At 42.7% G+C, this 17,926-nt stretch overlaps 1 protein-coding gene across 4 annotated transcripts in view; it reads left to right on the top strand.

Moving 5' to 3' along the window:
- Positions 1-17,926, top strand: part of LOC126401760 (double-stranded RNA-specific editase 1-like) — a 42,670-nt gene that overhangs the window by 14,700 nt on the left and 10,044 nt on the right. Inside the window, exon 1 of one of the 4 annotated variants that reach the window (XM_050063246.1) lies at positions 2,506-2,753. The exons of the other annotated variants lie outside the window; for them this stretch is intronic. Within the exon in view, the coding sequence (XP_049919203.1) occupies positions 2,654-2,753 (100 nt within the window). The 5' untranslated portion in view covers positions 2,506-2,653. Of the gene's footprint in view, positions 1-2,505; positions 2,754-17,926 lie in introns of those variants that run through there. 4 annotated transcript variants of the gene reach the window in all.

The following is a 17,926-nucleotide window of genomic DNA, read 5'->3' as shown; positions in this document are numbered from 1 at the left end:
GTTAATCTCATTAGTTCTACCTGTGCCTCTGCTCCAAATGCCTGCTGTGGGAGAGCTGTGTTCCCCCAAGGGCATCATTAAAGTTTCATCTTCATTTCTCTGGTAATAATAATCAGCATATTACCTGGGTAATGAGGGAAGGGTGTCCACTCAGCTGTGTGTTATCACTCTAGGCCACATGGGGGCAGTGCTGACTCTCAAACTGTCTCAAAACTCTTAACGTCTGCTTCTCCAAATGATGTGTGAATGCAACCATCCTTGTGTCCCTGTTTTATTACAGACTCCTCCACAGTGTACAGACAATAGCAGAAAACATTCTCAGGGTTATAATTAAATTATTACACTGCACATGTTAAAAAACAAAACAAAACAAAACCAAATGGCATTGCTGGACTCAACGATGAACTGATTGGATTCAGTGGTCAAAGGTCACACACAACTGCAGGGTGGTAATTCTGGTGTTTTTCTCTCTCTGCCGCTTCAACTCATCATAAAACACACCTTTATTCAGACTCAACAGAGACAAAATTCCATCCATCCACCCATTTTCATCCGCTTACCCAGGGCTGGGTCATGGGGGCAGCACGCCAAGCAAAGCACCCCAGACGTCCCTCTCCCCAGCAACGCTTTCCAGCTCCTCCTGGAGGACCCCAAGGTGTTCCCAGGCCAGACGAGATATGTAATCCCTCCAGCGTGTTCTGGGTTTGCCCTGTGGCCTCCTACCAGTGGGACGTGCCCGGGACACTTCAAGCGGGATGCGCCCAGGATGCATCCTAGTCAGATGCCCGAACCACCTCAACTGACCCCTTTCGACGTGAAGGAGCAGCGGCTCTACTCTGAGCTCCCTCCGGATGTCCGAGCTCCTCCCCCTATCTCTAAGGCTGAGCCCAGATACACGGAGGAAACCCATTTCCACCGCTTGTATCCACGATCTCATTCTTTCGGTCACTACCCAGAGCTCATGACCATAGGTGAGGGTGGGGATTATTGGGGTTATTGAGAGTCAGTCGTTTCTAAATACCCTGGGATGCCGCAATACCGTGACACTGTCCAAGCCAACTGTGAACTTTACTGCTGAATTGAGCGGTGTAGTCTCATGGGATCCGTCCCAAGTCTCTTATATTTATAGTGCTACTGCTAGCTCCTCGCTTGAACTGGAAGTCGTTCGAGGTCCGCCATCTTCTAGGCCGTCCCAAGTCTCTTATTTGTGCAGCGAGGAGCTAGCGCTAGGAGCTAGCAGCAAGCTTTAAGCAGCTACGAGCTAGGATGGTCGAGAGCTTCCTATCCGGACGTATTTATCCATGACGTATAAATACCTGCCCTCTACATCTGGCACATTTGAACGAGATGGCGGAGAAACAGCGCAAGTGTACCCGTTACATGCATTCTTTGCAATGAATCGCTGTAATTCACGTACCTACTTCAAAGAGTAATGATATTTCATGCAAGATTGTTATGTTGCAATTAGGTTTATTTCAGTCACAACCCGTTGAGCTGTTCATCGGACTGTCGGTGATGTGCGGCTGCTACGTGCAAAAGTGCTCCTTGCATTTCTTCCTAGGTGGGAGGGGCTAAACAGCTAGCAAAGTCGGCTAGGTAAGATAACTTGCATTAATTTAAGTGACTTTGGACGGACCCATAGTTTACAAAAGCATCCTGACTCAAGGGGCATTTAAAGATGCATTCACTGATTTTGTCCACTTGGGGGCAGCAAAACAGAGAGCTGTAGAGCTGGTGATATTTGGTTACACTGATGATGGAACGTAGTGCAAGGAAGGCTGGTTTAAGTTGTGTCTTCATGAGTTTAAAGGGTTTATTAGACACAGACGTGGTCTGTAAACCCCGAAACAGGACTTTACAACTCTGGAAGTTGATCACAATTATCCTCCATGTGGACCATCTCTATATAAATGTGCCCTCACACATATTAGATTGACTATCCTGCCCACCATGCCAACTCAAGAGGCTCATTATTTCCCTCCCAGTGTCTTGTACTTTACTCCAGGGGTCTGATTCATCAAACGATGCGTAGGATTCATACGAAAGTGGCGTCCGCCCCAGGACAGGCACAAGTCTCTCTGACCATAAAGCCATTACAGGTAGTTTCGAGCACACCTTGACATTGATTCACTGACTCTGTTGCCACCTGTGGAAAAGACTGTTTCTAAGTAGCATTTCCGGTCCTGCATCGAGCACTTTTGCAGCTCAACACTTGTCTCATGTAGTGCCACATGCATATTCAAAAGGCACTTTTTGGTATTTTTTCAAGAGCGCTCGCTTGCCAAGTTTGTCATAGCCCCAAGTGTGAGAGGAGTGTGAGTGTGTGATTTGAGAGAGGGGGGGGTGGGGGTGCGAAGAGAGAGGAGAGGGACGCAGAGGAGGGAGGAGGAGGAGACCAGGAGACACCCCAGCCTATTTATCTGACAGCCATTTACCACAGCGAGCCAATGTGCCAACAGCTCTCTGCCTGCTTCATGGTAGACTAACTGCCCTCGTCCTCCTCCTCCACCGCCCCTTCCCCTGCCTCCCCTCCTCTGTTCAAAGTTGTACAGGCACATTCTGTGTCTGTACTTTGCGTTAGGGTGAGAGTGAGGAACACATCAGAGCCTGCAAGGTAGCTGAGGGGACAGATTAGCGTCTGTGAGGCCGAGCCATGGCTCTGCTGCTGGACAGCTCTCACACCACGGCAGCCTACTACTGCCTGATCCGCCGCAGGTGCAAGAGGAGGAGGAAGAAACGCTCCGAGCGCAAAGGTATACCTCTGTACTGTACCTGCTCTGCTGTGTGTGTGTGTGTGTGTGTGTGTGTTAGAAGACGAGATGAGTTTGGAAGTGGATTGTGTTAGTTTTGCTTCATGGACAGACGATATTGTTTTAAAGTCAGATGATCCTTGAGCTGATTGTTCTGTACTTTATGTTGTGATGATCCCTGACGCATCTGACGTTGAATTTCTCATCTCACTGGTCACTGGTTTGCTTTTTCCATGTTTATATTGGCTTGATTTTAAATTTCAGCTCCATAGGCATCAACTTTTTCACGGAAATATGAAGATAATAGATGTAAAGTGTAAATGACGCCTGATTCTTGTGGTTGATCACACGTTTTAATCACAACTCAGTGTACCTGCTGTGTGACTTTAGGATGATACGAACGCTTCTGGAGCAACAGATCATAAAAATAAAGATGCAAAAAGAATTAGTTTTATTTTCTTAGTTTCTGCAAAAAGAGTGAGCATGAAACGTAATCTCATTTAAATTTAATTTTTTAATCCAAGAGTATTGTACTGGTATCTGACAATATGTATTATATATTTTAAGTTTGGGAAAAACTGATTGCTGAAAGATTTTTCTTTCGAGAATCAGCGTCAATTTTTCTCCATTTTCTTTCCCAGCTGAAAACATACTTCCAATTCAAGCGTTTTCTCTGATCTCAATCTTAATATTTAGTCAGGTTAAAAGGTATTTTTGCTTCACAACACAGCTTCATACTAATTTATTAAATTAAGCTGGACATTTGTTGACAGTTGAAGAGCTGAATATACTGGAGTGTTGGTATTATGATTGTGGATTCGTTGTGACCAGGACAGGATCTGATGAGAGTGTAATGGAGGCATACTGATTGAATGATTGGTCCCGAGCCTGATCTTGTCGATCAAATGGAGACATTGGTATTTTAAACTTTACCTAGATGAATTTGTAATGAATTTGAAAGCAACCTCTGGGTGAAGAGATTGATTGAAATAATCGTGGGCAGAATTATCTTCCACCTTTCTGTAATTGTTGTTGAATGTGGTAAGGTCCTGCCCCTATTGTGTAGATTGTTAAAGGGAAATTTCGGTTTATTTCAACCTGTCTCCTATCGTCCTAAATTTGTTTCAAGTGACTAGTGACATAAAAATAATAGTTAGCATGTTAGCCGTTAGCCTAGATACAGCCGGGGCGCATAGTAGCGTCAGACCTGTTAAAACGTAAGTGAACAGGCAACCTTCAAGTGCAAAGTTAGTCCACTAAACAAGCTTTTTTTCCACAAAGACCGCCTCATATCGTTAGGATAAATGTCAGAGAACATATAGAAAACGACATGTAAACGTGTTGTCTTACCTTACCGGTGTGCTGCCATGTTTGTTTACCATCTAGCTCTGCTTGCCAAAGCCTCTCTTGTGAGCTTGACATAATTTCTCCCATCTAGTGTTGAGATCGTATATTGCATTCAAACGGATAGCGCACGCTAGCGCCTCACTGTTTCAAACACGTATTGCAACAACGGTAGCTGCTGTGTACCAAAAAGCTATGATAACATTGATGAAACCATATCATCCAACACAGACACAAGCGACGCGAGTTGACAAAACCCCCTCCTCACCATGCTGGCTGTGTTTACAACGTAGGACTGTTGGGACGGGTGTAAATCGAAACAAACCAATCACATCTTGTCTTTTGACAACTCACACAAGTTGCTCAACCTCTCCTCTCTGCGTCGCTAACAGCTGTTAACGACCAGCGCCGCTAACAGCACTAACAGCTGTTAGCAGCGCTGTTAGCTGTGATTCTCCTTCAGCAGCTCTCTCCACCTGGGAAAGGCTACGCCGATGTTGACCCTCGTTTTTTGAAATCACCGGTCACGTTGCCTTTTTGCCTTTTTTTTCAAATGCACCGGCACTTGTGACTAGCCTGCTTGCTGCTGCTTTTCGTCACTCTACCTGCAAGCGGAAACCGAGGTGGAAACGCGAAAGGCGATTCCGTATTTCTCAAGTATGTCCCTGTACGTACCTGTATTTTCAAGATGGCGCACGTACATGATGAGACACCAGTCAAGATATATATGTAAATGAGAATTTCGGAGCTTACGGACATACTTAGATACTCTGATGGAGGTGAATACACATGTGCTAGGACACACTTTTGACTGCAAAATTTGTCTCAAAGAACAAGTGAAATTGTTACACGTAGTGCCTTTAAGTCAACAATTTTTGAGTTTTGCGTTAATTTGACTTCAATTTATTATGCCGTTTTCACCTAATCAGTTTAAGGCTAATGAACAACTCTATCATTGTGCACTTAACATGCCTGTGTGGGCATTAGAGTGTCTAAATTAAAGTTGTGCTGAGGTGAAATAAAGAGCACGTCCTGGTTCCGAAGTCATTTCTCTGCCTTATTCTAGCAATCAAGAAACCTAAGCTTGCTACAACATCTTTTTATAGTTCAGTGAAAATTTAAGTTTAAAGTTTGTACTCAGTGTTTTTATGTTCATATGACGTAGAATTAAATGATCAAAGAACAACAAAAACGTTATGTTAAACGGACGTAAAATTCCTGTCACAGAAGGGTCATGTGACACATTTATTTTAAGAGGAAGATGACGACTTTCAATAGGAGCCTGAGTGAACCAGAGGAGTGTGCATGGGGTTTCACAATAAAAAGAAAATGTTAGACTGTATGTCAGATATTCGATGCCCAGTATCTCAGACCTGCACAGATAGACCCTCACTCCAAACTGATAAAAATCCCCAAAATATAAAGCACAAAGAAATTTCATTGAAATTCTGAAGTTCAAATGAGAAGCAGGGAGAGAGGATTAGCTTCAACACTTCAAAGTACTCAGACATCACTAAACAGTAATGCTTTATTTAGAGTGCAAATGCATGTGTTGGGGGAAAACACAGTAAAATATGCACGCTGTAATGGCAGAATGCTAATGTAAACATAACTCTGCTAACAGAAAAGTTCCCCCGACTGCTCCAACCAGTAGTTGTACAGCTCTTCTTTACTTAATCCGTAGTGACAGAAGCCCTGCTGCTTTTTACAGGGTGGCTGGAGAGCCAATCAGAGTGGGAGGTGCTTAGAGAAACAGGTAGTATTTTAAAGTACAGGGCTAAAACCATTTCACATTAATACAACAAATGGTCTATAAATGACAGTAAGTATACGTACTCTGGCTGCAGCTGACTGGGTTGAACCTTTTTATCATAAACACATTCATACTGTCATAATAAAGTATTATTGTGTGTAAATGAATCAAAGAGGAAACACTGGTGCTTTTATTTTGAAGCAGTTAGCAGTTAGTTAAACTGTTACCACTGTGAGCTGGAAACTCACTCTACAGCGCTCCAGTTCATATATTAATAGTCTTTGCGAGTCGCAGTGGTGCTCCATGGTCGCAAAATTTGAGTCAATAGACACACTCCGGGGCCCTGCAGCAATTAATTAGGAAGAACCATATTTGCTCAAGCTGTTCCTGTAAGTTAATTAGGAAGAACCATATTTGCTCAAGCTGTTCCTGTAAGGTGTCAAATTCTCTGGAAATAATGTATCAAAATGAATAATTAAGAATTTATTCACTGTAAGCTAGAAACACACTGGTGCTCCATGGTTGCAAAATGTGACTAAATAGTCACGGGCTGTGCTTCCCTATTTCCTACCTTCCTACTCTCTCTGCTTTGGCCACACCCATCTTCAAATTCAACCTTTGATTGTAAAATTTCGTGACTGCGTTTTGCATAATTGTGATGCCAATACCAGCCGTGGCGACACTTCTTGTCGTTGTTGTCACAGTTTGTTCTCTCTGGATGAATTATCACTCTCATGACAAAGTCTACAAACGTTGAGTTGTGTTTTACTTTTGCTGAGACGTCTGAGTCTAACTGTGCCAGATATTTGTGAAATGAATCAGTTAATAAGAAAAGCATTTTGCAGAAGCATCACTGAGTAAATGTCAGTCATGTATGTATTTAGTCTCGCTGTAGCTCAAGCATGTGGTTGCTCTCGAGATACAGTCCCGAGGCACAGACCGCCACCGCAGCTCTGCAGCTCATTTGCTCCGTGCATGATTGCAAACGTCTGCTAATATTTTCACTGACTGCAAAAGTCAAGTGCACTTAATCCTCACATTAATTCAAATTCCAGCTATTGCCACAAAAAGCCAAAGCAGCAGGTGCACTGTGATTTTTCATCTCTTTATCCCATTCGGGAATATTCGATTTAGCCTAACTGTTATTCATGGAGAGTGTGGTAAACAGTATTAATGTGTAAAAAAAAAATGGAGCCATTGTACATACTTTACATGCGGGGCGGGTAAGAAGCCCATCATTTCCGTGTCCCTGCTAAGCGGGGTGTTGTGAGATGAACTGAAGTGTGAGTTTAATCTACTGGGAGCAAAAGTGAATTTCAGACGAGTTATAAGCCGATGTGCTCTGTGAGGCGTGTACGGCACGCTGCCGCTAAGGGATGTGTCTGTCGGCCCAAAACCACAGCCGCAGATCTCTGTCTGGCAAACAGCCGGCACCTTGTGATGTGGAGGAGTTGATACTGCCCCCCCCTCCTCCCTCCGCCCTCCGCCCTGCAGCCAGGCTTCGGCCTGAAGCTCTGCTGATAACCCAGAGTCTCCGCAGGGCTCAGGGGGGTGTGAGCACGGCTGATGCTTCCTTTGCCCAAACTGTCCATCAAAACGCCCCATCAGACAGGTAAAAAAGGAGGCATCGCCACAGCATGACGGGCAGACTCATATATCACTTTTACTAATATTGACCTTTAATTTGAGGCAGATTCAGTGCAGAGATTGTGTTTAAAATACACTCATGCTATCAGCTTATATCAGAGGAGCAGACAGGAAATCATCCCATCAGGAATTAATTAAGAAGAACCATATTTGCTCAAGTGAAATGTTCCTGTCAGGTGTCAAATCCTCTACATCAGTGGGAAGCTGGAAACAAACTAACAGCTCTCTGCTTTGTTTATTAATAGTATCTGCAAGTCGCACTGGTGCTCCATATTCGCAAAATTTGAGTGAATATTTGTTTGCTCCATGGTTGCAAAATGTGACAAAATATTTGTGGTCTGGAGCTCTGGAGGAAAACACACACCTTGCCTGCTCACACAAAAGAAGTTTCCCCTTTATGCAGCTTGTCTTTTGAGTGCTGCGTCTTGTATCGTTCTGGTGCGACGGGCTCATTACTGCCCCCTGAGGCTGGAGGGTGAACAGCCACAAAAATGACACTCAAAATCATTAGTGAAATACAAAAGTAGCTGCAGTCACATGAAGCGGTTCTCTCTGATGATTCCCTACAAATCTAGTTATGTGATAGTTGCTGAAAGAAATACGTCATCCACAAATTTTTATCTTTTAAGAATTAGTCACCCTTTGTTCCACTGAATTTGCAAAGAAAACTTTGTGTTCTTCTTACTCTGGCTCAGGCATCTGCTCGAAAATTACACACCCAAAATTTTGAGTAAGGCTCCAGTAGCAAATTTGATGACTTGAGACTTTACTGACCTCATTAAAGATTCAACTAGACTTTGACTTGGTATGACTTGAGTGCTTGATTTGAGACAGGTGACTCAAAACAACTTTTCTATTTAATATTTGCACTGCAAAAGCCCTGAAAATGTTACCTAAGTAAAAGTATGTAAGTATAATCAGTGATCATTTTGAACAATAAACTAATAAGTATTTTAATCATGGATTCATCTGCTGATTATTATCTCCATGTATCGATAAATTTGATTTGTAAAAACAGTGAAAATAGTGAGAAACACTGTCACAATGAGCCAGAGTCCAAACTCACCCCTTCACAATGTTAGTTTGTTTGTTTAACCTCAACATTGTTCCTAATACATCACAATTAAAAATCTATGTATTACTTTGTGAAGGAACCAGGAACTAAAGCTGTCAGATAAATGTAGCTCTCCCTTTAAAATGTAGTGGAGTCAAAAGTCATATAAGATGAAAAGACTCAGATTTGGGCTTAGAGTACTTGAGTAAATGTATTTAGTTACATGCCATCACTAGGTGTAGCTTATGTTGTTTTATATCTATGAGTTCGTGAGTGTGACTTGTTACTTCCTTGACCTGAGCAATGACTCAGCTTGTCTTGCCTGACCAATGGCAGTGTTACAATTTTCAAGGATTTCCAAAAAGGCAGGCAACTCAAAATCCAACCAGGAGCAGAAACAAAAATCCAAACTAAAAAAACAATCAGGAAAAGACATAATGGCCAGGGATGGATGTAGGATGAAAGCAGGATGACGAACGCAGAAGGTACGCAGACGAACTGACCAAGGACAAAGGGAAACACGCAGGTATATATACACAGAAGACTAATCACAAGGACGAGACACAGCTGGAGAAGGAAGACACGGGCAAAAGGAGTGAACAACAAGGGTGGAGCAGACGAGACTAATACAGAACAGGTGTGAAGGGAAGACTCAGGGAACAGGCAAGACTTAACGAGACAGGTGTGGCAGAGAACAGGCGGGAAAACACACAAAGACAGGAAGTAAAATCAGACACGAAACAAGGAACACAAACAGAAAACACTATCTGTGTTACCATGTGTCCTCCTTTGATTATCACTGGAATCACACCAAATGGCATGCTCATTAATGTGCTAACTGTCAAAGTTCATCCCAGCTGAGAGAACGGACAGCAACTGTGAAGCATTCAGAGACATGCCCTGCTTGTTAGGCATCAGCAGACAACGCCAGCCTTCCGCCCTCCACCTCCACCTCCACCTGCCTGTCCATCAGCTCCTGGTCTCGCTAATCCTGATGCCATGGGGTGTGAAATTCAACATCAGCCCTGAGCTTCCCGCCCCCCCCTTTCCCACTCTCTCTCTCTGAGAGATAGTGGAGGACCTGGCCCGGCCTTGACTGGGGTGGAGAGAACAGTGATAGCCATCTGTTGTGCGCGGCGAGGGCAGTGATGCAGAGAGAATGAGGTGGAGGAGGGTCAGTGAGTGCGAGGGGGAATCTGGAATCTCTGATGCCGACCTTCTCAAAAATAAAACGGTCAGGGAAAATGAGTGGGCTCAACCAAAAGTCACAACCTGTCACCTCAGATCACCTGGTCAGAGGTTGACTTTGTGACCTTTGGGCGATCTTTACTTCCCAACAATTCGGGTTTGGTCCTGCGGTTGTCTTTGTGGCATGTGACGCCAAACCTCTCTGATGGGATACTGATTATGAGAGTGGTCATTGTCTTGAGCCTCTGGCCCACATCACCCTTCGCTGTTGCAACAAGGGCTGCAACCACATCTTCATCGAACTGGCGCCACTCTGACTCGTTGCTGGCCGACCACAAAACCCAACGGTGTTCAGATGGTCTGCTATGGGGTAGCGCCTGGGATTCTTGGAGGATCACCAGGTGCTTTAACGGGTACTGTTGGATCTTTAGACCTCTTTTTTTTACAAACTTTGCCGCATCTGCAGACAGCACTCATAATCATTTGTCCATTAGCTTGGGTCATCTACGGTGAATCTGTCTGTTTGGGGTGCCATAGAGTGGGTTGTCCACTTATGACTAGAAAGAAAACAACACTATCGTCCACAGACGTCTCAGTTCAGCAAGAGCTTATTTTATTACATTTATTTTCCATTTGCCAAACCACAGTAGCAAAATTACCACTGTAAGGAGATGTAGTGCTATGGGAAAACATTCCCGCTCTACTGGTCCCCCAGCATGCATGTCTCCATGTCCCAGTTGGAGACATGCCACCACGAGCACAGCTTTCCCAAGCATGTAGTCAGCAGCAATTTTCAGGCCCAGGAGGCCCAGGCTACCTGTGATAGCGTTAAATGAAAATAAGAATGTGTGCCAGGGGAACAGTGGGGAAGGAAGGGGGGAATAAACTGGCAAAGCTGCAAAAAAAAAAAAGACAGCGAAGATACCTGAGGCGGACAGGGAAATATCTTACTGCGACATGGAAGCATTCACAGCTGCAGTCACATAATAGAAAGCTTTTTTACCATTTTGTCCATCAATAGAATATCTGATACACTCAAACATGAAACCTGCCCTTAATGTTCATTATTTATATTTTATATCCAGTCACTGTATGTTTGCACCTTGGCTCTGTCAAGATTAGGTTAGGGTGACAGTGTGAAAGAAATGGAAAATATCAAAGACCAGCGAGGCCCAATCAGTGTGTTAAATAAAAGTAATTGGCTTTCTGTCAGCTCTCTGATTTCTTAAATGTCATGTGTATGAAAAAAAACATTCTGTAATCATGGTAGGGAATTGAAGAAACGCAACATGATTTCTTCGAAAGGATAATGATTTCTTGGCATGAATACATGGATGTGTGATTCTAACTGTTTTATGACATCATGTGATGGTTACGGTAATTTTCTAACTTATAAAACTCAAATACACCAGTAGATAGACAAAAAATAAATATTAAGGTAATGGTTTTTTAGCATTAAAAACAAAGGATAAAACAAAACATGACCGGCTTGTAGTCTTGGCTTATTAAAGCTACCCTTTTAACATTCATTATTTTTGTCAGCTCCCTTTAAGTTATACCTAGCAATGAAAGAAAGAAACAGAAACTAAGTATATATGTGAAGTTTTATATTTCTTATCATCTTAAGTTTAAATATTTTTTTTAAATCTATTGTATTACACACTTTCATTTCCATTTCTAAACCATTCCACAAATGGACATACATTGGACAAACATTTGTGATTTGCGTTTTTCCCCAAACCTCCGCACAGCGAGTAATGTATGGAAGTATAAAAGAACGATACAATATTTGTATTGAATTTAAGCTAAGAATGTATTTTGTTTTGTTCAATATTTTGACGGACTTTGATATTTTGGTTTTGTCTAATGAATATGTGGTTTCTAGCAAAGTTTGTGATCTATGACAACTCCGAAAAATTTGTTCTCATATACTCCCTCCATTTTAATAATACCTATTGTAATTTGTACTTGATTATTGCCAGAAGCTGCTCAAGGTTTTTACCGGAACAATACAAAGTCATATCATCAGCAAACAAAAGTAATTTAAACAATTTGGACACATTACAGCTATGATTTACGTTTGTACAATATAAAGAATTTGGGACCCAGCACGTATCCTTGTGGAACCCCACATATAACGCTCAACAAGTCAGACTTAGTATTATTTGTTTGCAGATATTAATGTCTATTTTTAAGGTAGTTACTGAGCCACTTTAATATTCTTTGGTAATTCCGTGTAAGATAATTAAATTCTGACTTAACGTCTAGGCTGTCCCCGTAGGTCCGATTCACAAAGCTAAACATTTGACACATCTGTGCTGTCACAGATATCTTTGTGTATCTTTGAAGAGTCCAGTGCTCACTTCCAGGCAACGTCCACCTCAGATGACCTTGAGCTAAACACATGAGCTTCATTTCATGTCATATAAATGAGTCCTGTGGTGGCTGGCCCTGAGGCTTCATTTACAATACGCTATCCAAGCATTCTCTCTCCCCGTCTCCCGTGCAGTATGGAAGGAGATAATCCACTTAATTGCTTTACCTTCAGGAAGGCTGGCACGTCTCCTTGGCCCCCAGTGGAGAGAGGACTACAGTGGTTTGAATAGTCTGCTGTCAGCAGCACAAATGTCTCTGAGAGGGGAGGGTGAGCTGTGCGGTGGTCTGCGTAGAAGCCCTGTTGGTTAAGTGAGTCACATTAGCGTGTGGAATTGATACAGCATTCGCCCTGCCCCTCCAGCTACTGCCAGGGCCACACAGCAAATTAAAGCCGTCATAAAGATTTCACAGAGTCTCTGTGAAAATGTTAGAAAGATGGCTGAAGCCTGCGAGTGTCCTTGGGAAGCAATGAGGGGCTTCTCTTCTGTAGCAGTGCTGGTGTGACAGCTGGATGTTTTAACACTGTATACCAAAGTTTCCCTGACGTGCAGAGACACAGGAAGTTACCGTCAACATCTTTTTATCATTACAGCATTTAGAGGGTTAGTCTTCATGACGTCGTTATAGTAGCATCAAACGACCAGTGACAGAGGAGTAAGACAAAATGAATTAATGTGAGGATGGATCTGCTTTCATTTTCTTTGTATTGATGTCATTTTTCATTTCCTCAGTGTGACCTGTAGTCACTGTTATGTCCTCACATCACTGCAAACCACAGTGAAATTAGGTAACTTCAAATAAATTAAATGAGACCGACTTGCCTTCAAAAAACAACCCCAGAGGTCATTTGTACAAGCAGCTTTTTACAACCCACTTGGTAGCGCCCTCTAGTGGCTGTAGTTGTTCTGAGCAAAGGAGGAAGTCAGGTGACAAAATCTGCATAGGGAGGAGATAAGGGCAGTGGATGGGTCAAACATACACAGGACTAACACCCTAAAATCCATCTGTTCATGTTGGCATGATACATGGCCAGTGGCGGTTATTGTGTAACGGCACCCGGCAGTGTCAGGGGGAAACACGGCGGGACAACAACGCTAAGTTAAGGGGGCAGAAGTCCAAGTTGGGCCGGGTCCAACAACCACCAACATTTACCCAGGAAGCAGGTGTTTGCTTCCTGTAAGATTGGTAAGCCAAACCCGGTTCTTTTTTCCTAAACCCAGCCACGTGCTTTTGTTGCCTAAACCCAAACCAACCACATGTTGACTGAACGTAACCACGTACATTTGTTGTTGAAGGAAAAAATTGGCAGTGTGGTACTGACTGAGTGTGTTTATTTTGAAAGAGGCTTTATGCAAACTGTACATTTCATTGTTTGGTCTGAGTTTAAGAGTGAGAGAGGACGGTCTCTCTCTTGATCCACTTCTTTATTCTTTTTGCTCATGGTGGCAGCATAGGTGATGGGCATTTCAATCTGTAGTTCAAGCAACAGCCCCAGAGCTAGCTCAAAACCTAGGACTCCGGTCCCTGGTAAGGTGCAGTGAATTTTACTATAGTTCATTGACACATACTACCCACATTGTGACATAATGTTGACTGAATATTGGCAAAGTATCCCTTCAAGACAGCTCGGACTGAGTTGCATGATCACCTTACACCAAATATTCAAGGTCACAAGAGCGCACCTCTACTCTGGCAAAACTCTCCTGACTTTATTCCGACATTGGAAGTTCGTCAGTGACAGTGAAATCACGATTAGCAGTCGGCAAATTCTGTTGATTTTCTTGTAATCTTCCACAGATGTCACATTTCCATCCAGCTCCAGAGGCCTGTGAAAAGTTAAGTGAATTTAAAAGGGAAACTTCCAGAGAGAATCCAGTTAATGAGCTTTTTCTTTGTACCTTTCAGGCTGAAAAGATCAACCAATGTTCTTTTTTTTGCCAAAGTTGAACTACATTTAAATTACATTCTGGTACAATACCAAACTGCACATCCTCTTATTTGATTTAGAGCAGTTAAGGAATGTTAGCCCTATATTAGAATTTAGTAAAGGACAAACAACCTGATGTGACTGTGCGATAGAACCAGAAACTTCCTTCCAATGTGTCCAGGTTCCTCGTCTCTGTCCCCTCTCATCCACCATCTCATCACCTCTCCCTGCCCTATCAATATGTCACACCCCGGTCCGTCAGGCTCCAATTTCTGCACGTCTCAAAATGTCATTTCATGGGGAGAAAATGGAGTTTGTGTGTGAGAAAAGGACTGTGCTGCTGGCAATGTTCAAGAAAGTTGTTTTTTTTCTTTTTTCGTCTGCATCATATGTTTGAGGCCGTCTTTGCTGTCTGCTTCTCCTCCGGATCGATCAATCTGCATTAGGCCACTTGGAAAGTCCTTTGACAGCTGTTTGCAGTTGTTTTCCCTTGTTTGGGCTGTGATTGTTACTCACCTCAAGCTCTAGAAAAAGGCTCCAGAATCCATTCATCACTGTCGGCTCGGTGGCTACTTCCGTGAGACTAACACAGGCTCCTAGAGGTGGTGTTTCTGACGTGTCTACAGATGTGTATTATTTTAATTTCTTCCCCAGGAGTTTGCAACAAACTAAGACCAATTGATTTAGCATGCTTTTGCCTATTTATAACAATGAATCATCCAAAGCCTTACTTGAATCTCTGGTCTTAATGAGGCTTTGCTACAGAGTTCGTCCTTGTTCCTAGAAACCAGGGCCCAGTTGTTCAGACGTAATCTGATCAGATGTTGGATATCGGTTTGGATCGAATCTTGAAAATAGGTTGTTCAAAATCAAAAAAGGATTTTGCATCTAATCCGATCAAATTAGATCAGGTAATCCAATATTGGTTTTGATCCAGATCAAACCTTCAGTTGGTGTTGGATACCTTTGGTCCAAAAAAATCAGAATGATCCTGATCCCAGCAGAAGGCTCGATTCAGGCTGGATTTCAGGAACAAAACGGAATAAAACTTTAAAATAGATCACAGATATAGGTTTATTTATATTTTACACATGATTTGTTTAACTGTTAGGGTGATAAAGTAGACATTAGGCAACCTGTTAGGCCTTTCAGTAAGGTAAATTTAAGAAAAATGTGTTTGGTACCCATAAAAAAATCCCCCAAACAGTTGTCCATATTACACAAAAATGATTTCTGCTTCTTCTCTTTGGTCTTTTTTGAACAACTGGGCCCTGAAGATTTTAGATATACCGTGTAACAGGTAGAAAAATTGATTTGAAGTAACATTAAAGGGTTAATAATTCAAATTTATTGGTTGATTTTCTCCTGTGCCGGCTCCTCGCCTTGTTTAAATGTACACAGCATCTGCCGTCTCTGCTCAGTGTGTGAATGTGTTTAGGGCTGGTGTGGTGAGTGTGCTGCGATGCATGATCGGAGGCAGGAGTGTGTCAGAGTGTGGGAGTAGGCGGGCGTAAATAGATTTTTATTTATTTTCCACCGCTTGTCTGATAAACGACATGGATGGCGGGCCACGGATTCCTTTAATATATGTGCCACTTTCCATTCCTGCCGGCGGTTTATCCTCCACAATCTCATTTTCTTTTCAATTTGTTGATGGCGCTTTGTGTTACCGCTCAACAAGTAGTGTTCCATATGTATTTATGTATGAAACTGTGCATATGAAACAGTGTCTGCATCAGATAAATCGCGTTCTGTAGCAAATGGCAGCAAGTCACCATAACATACGAGGCAGACAGTCGATAATGAGGTAAACTAGGTTCTTGAATGAGCATAATGCAATATTCCAACCCTCCAAAGTTTCTGTTTCTGTGACAGGCCTTCCTGATAACTACATTTGTTGACATTTTGCTTCCTCTCAGTTCATTTTCTTCCTCTATTATCTTGAGAAAGGCAACCTAAGCCCTGTTCTCCTTCCACCCGTCTCACACAATGGAGCCAGGGAAGCCTGATAACATTGTCATTTCTAATGTTTGGAGCCGCACAGCTGAGTGGCAGCAGGGCAGGAGGCCATATCTGCCAACAGAGGACCGATTATACAGACCAAGTGTGAAGCCTTTCCTGTCAATCCCATTGCCGTGGAGTTTGCTCTGTTCTTCTTCCAGAGGAAAGCTGATTAGCTATTTCATCGGGTCTAATTGAGGTCTTCTCATTTGTAGCTGTCTGTAGCAAACATTGTGAGGCAACAATTTCTATAAATGGATTTCCCTCAGAAACAAAAACAACACAGCATCACAGAATTTCGTGAAATAGGCTCAACACTGACATATTACAGGTATAAATGGTGCAAAACTGTGAAAAGGTTTTGACACCTTTAAAGTTCGTCAATGGATTGAGTCTAAGCAGCTTAGAGAATTCGGTTCTGGCTGAATGGCTTCAACTAAGTTCTCTGTTTTAACATGAAGACTGTACTGTGGATTCGTGTTGTTAGAATGAGATTTTTTATTGGTTTCGAGACCTGTTGAAGAAGCACTCCACCCATTAAGTCCATTTACAGTCACAGCTACTATAACTGTTGTATCATTACATTTCTTTTTGTCAAGTCTAAGACATGAATAATAAGTTTATTAGTTATTCAAAACCCTGACAACCCAGAGTTGAGACCAGGAATCAGAGTCGTAGTCTTACACGCTTCTCTGAGCTTCTAGTGCAGATACCCACCCATAGTTTTATACGAACGGTGTCTGTCTAAATCTGAAATTTCTGTCTCATTGTGTCACACGGATTACTGTTAATTTATCATGTTGATCTGTTCTGTTCTGTCCCCATCCACCAGGGTTTGTCTAAAAACTCATAGCCAGTTGGATCCCTGCGTATCCTCACGCACCACAGCTGACCCGCAGAGTGTAACCACACAGCCGTCATCTCTGCAAATCAACCATAATTATTGCGCATTTTCTGCTGGTCTCAGTTTGTTTATTTATGTCCAGAGCCGGCATGCTGAGTGACAGTTTCCTGATTAGACCGGTGGAAATAATGGCAGCTCAGTGTCTCTTATCGGCCTGCGAGACGAGTACCTCTGTTTGACAGGAGTAGCTTAGGGCAGGGTGGAGGTGGAGGGGTGAAGAAGAGGGGTGATGAGTTGTGACAAATGAGAAAGGGAGGTTGTTGAGGGAACAGGGATGGATTGATTCAAGCAGGGGAATGTCAGTGTTGGATTTGTTATAAGATGTTGACTATAATGGCATGATGTAGGTCGTTGTTTCCCTTTGTGAGGTCAAATTGCAAACAAGGAAGTGTCTCTTCATCAGACCTTGTTTCAAATGTCGTTGATAGCATTTTTATATGATACTGCTAACTTTAAATCTTCACCATCAGCTTGACTGTGATTTTGTTTTTACCTCTCATTTGCAGAACTTCAAGTTTTCATTTTTAAATGTTCGGCGTGTTATATGGAATGAATAAAAAGCTGTTAGAAGATGACAGTTAGTCAAATGTGTCAGTCTCAAAAGGCTGCTCAGGCGGGTGGTGTCTGCTGAATGTTAATGTTTTCAGCAGCAACTCGGTTTCATCTGCCACTGAGTGTTTGTTTTCTCTGCCGGGCTGGTTAGCAATGAGCACATTTCTTTTAGTGCATTGGTTTGTTGCCCTTTGTCTTTATGAACATTTTTATGGTTTTTCAGCTAAATAAGTTAATCAAGCGTAGCGTTAGTTCTGGCAGGCCACGACGTCAAGCTCTAAATTAGCTGTCAATGGCAAGCAAGCAATCCTCAATCAGCTGATGGCTCAGCTGACTGCCCCTTTGCTCCTATTGGAAAATTGCATTCAGAGCGCGCTATTTAAACAGCTCTAGCCTGGCCCCTTTTGCTGCTTCCCACCTCCACCCCAGC

The sequence above is a fragment of the Epinephelus moara genome, chromosome 15 (assembly GCF_006386435.1).
Source record: "Epinephelus moara isolate mb chromosome 15, YSFRI_EMoa_1.0, whole genome shotgun sequence".
Taxonomy (NCBI): domain Eukaryota; kingdom Metazoa; phylum Chordata; class Actinopteri; order Perciformes; family Serranidae; genus Epinephelus; species Epinephelus moara.
This window is presented reverse-complemented; position numbering and strand designations above follow the sequence as displayed.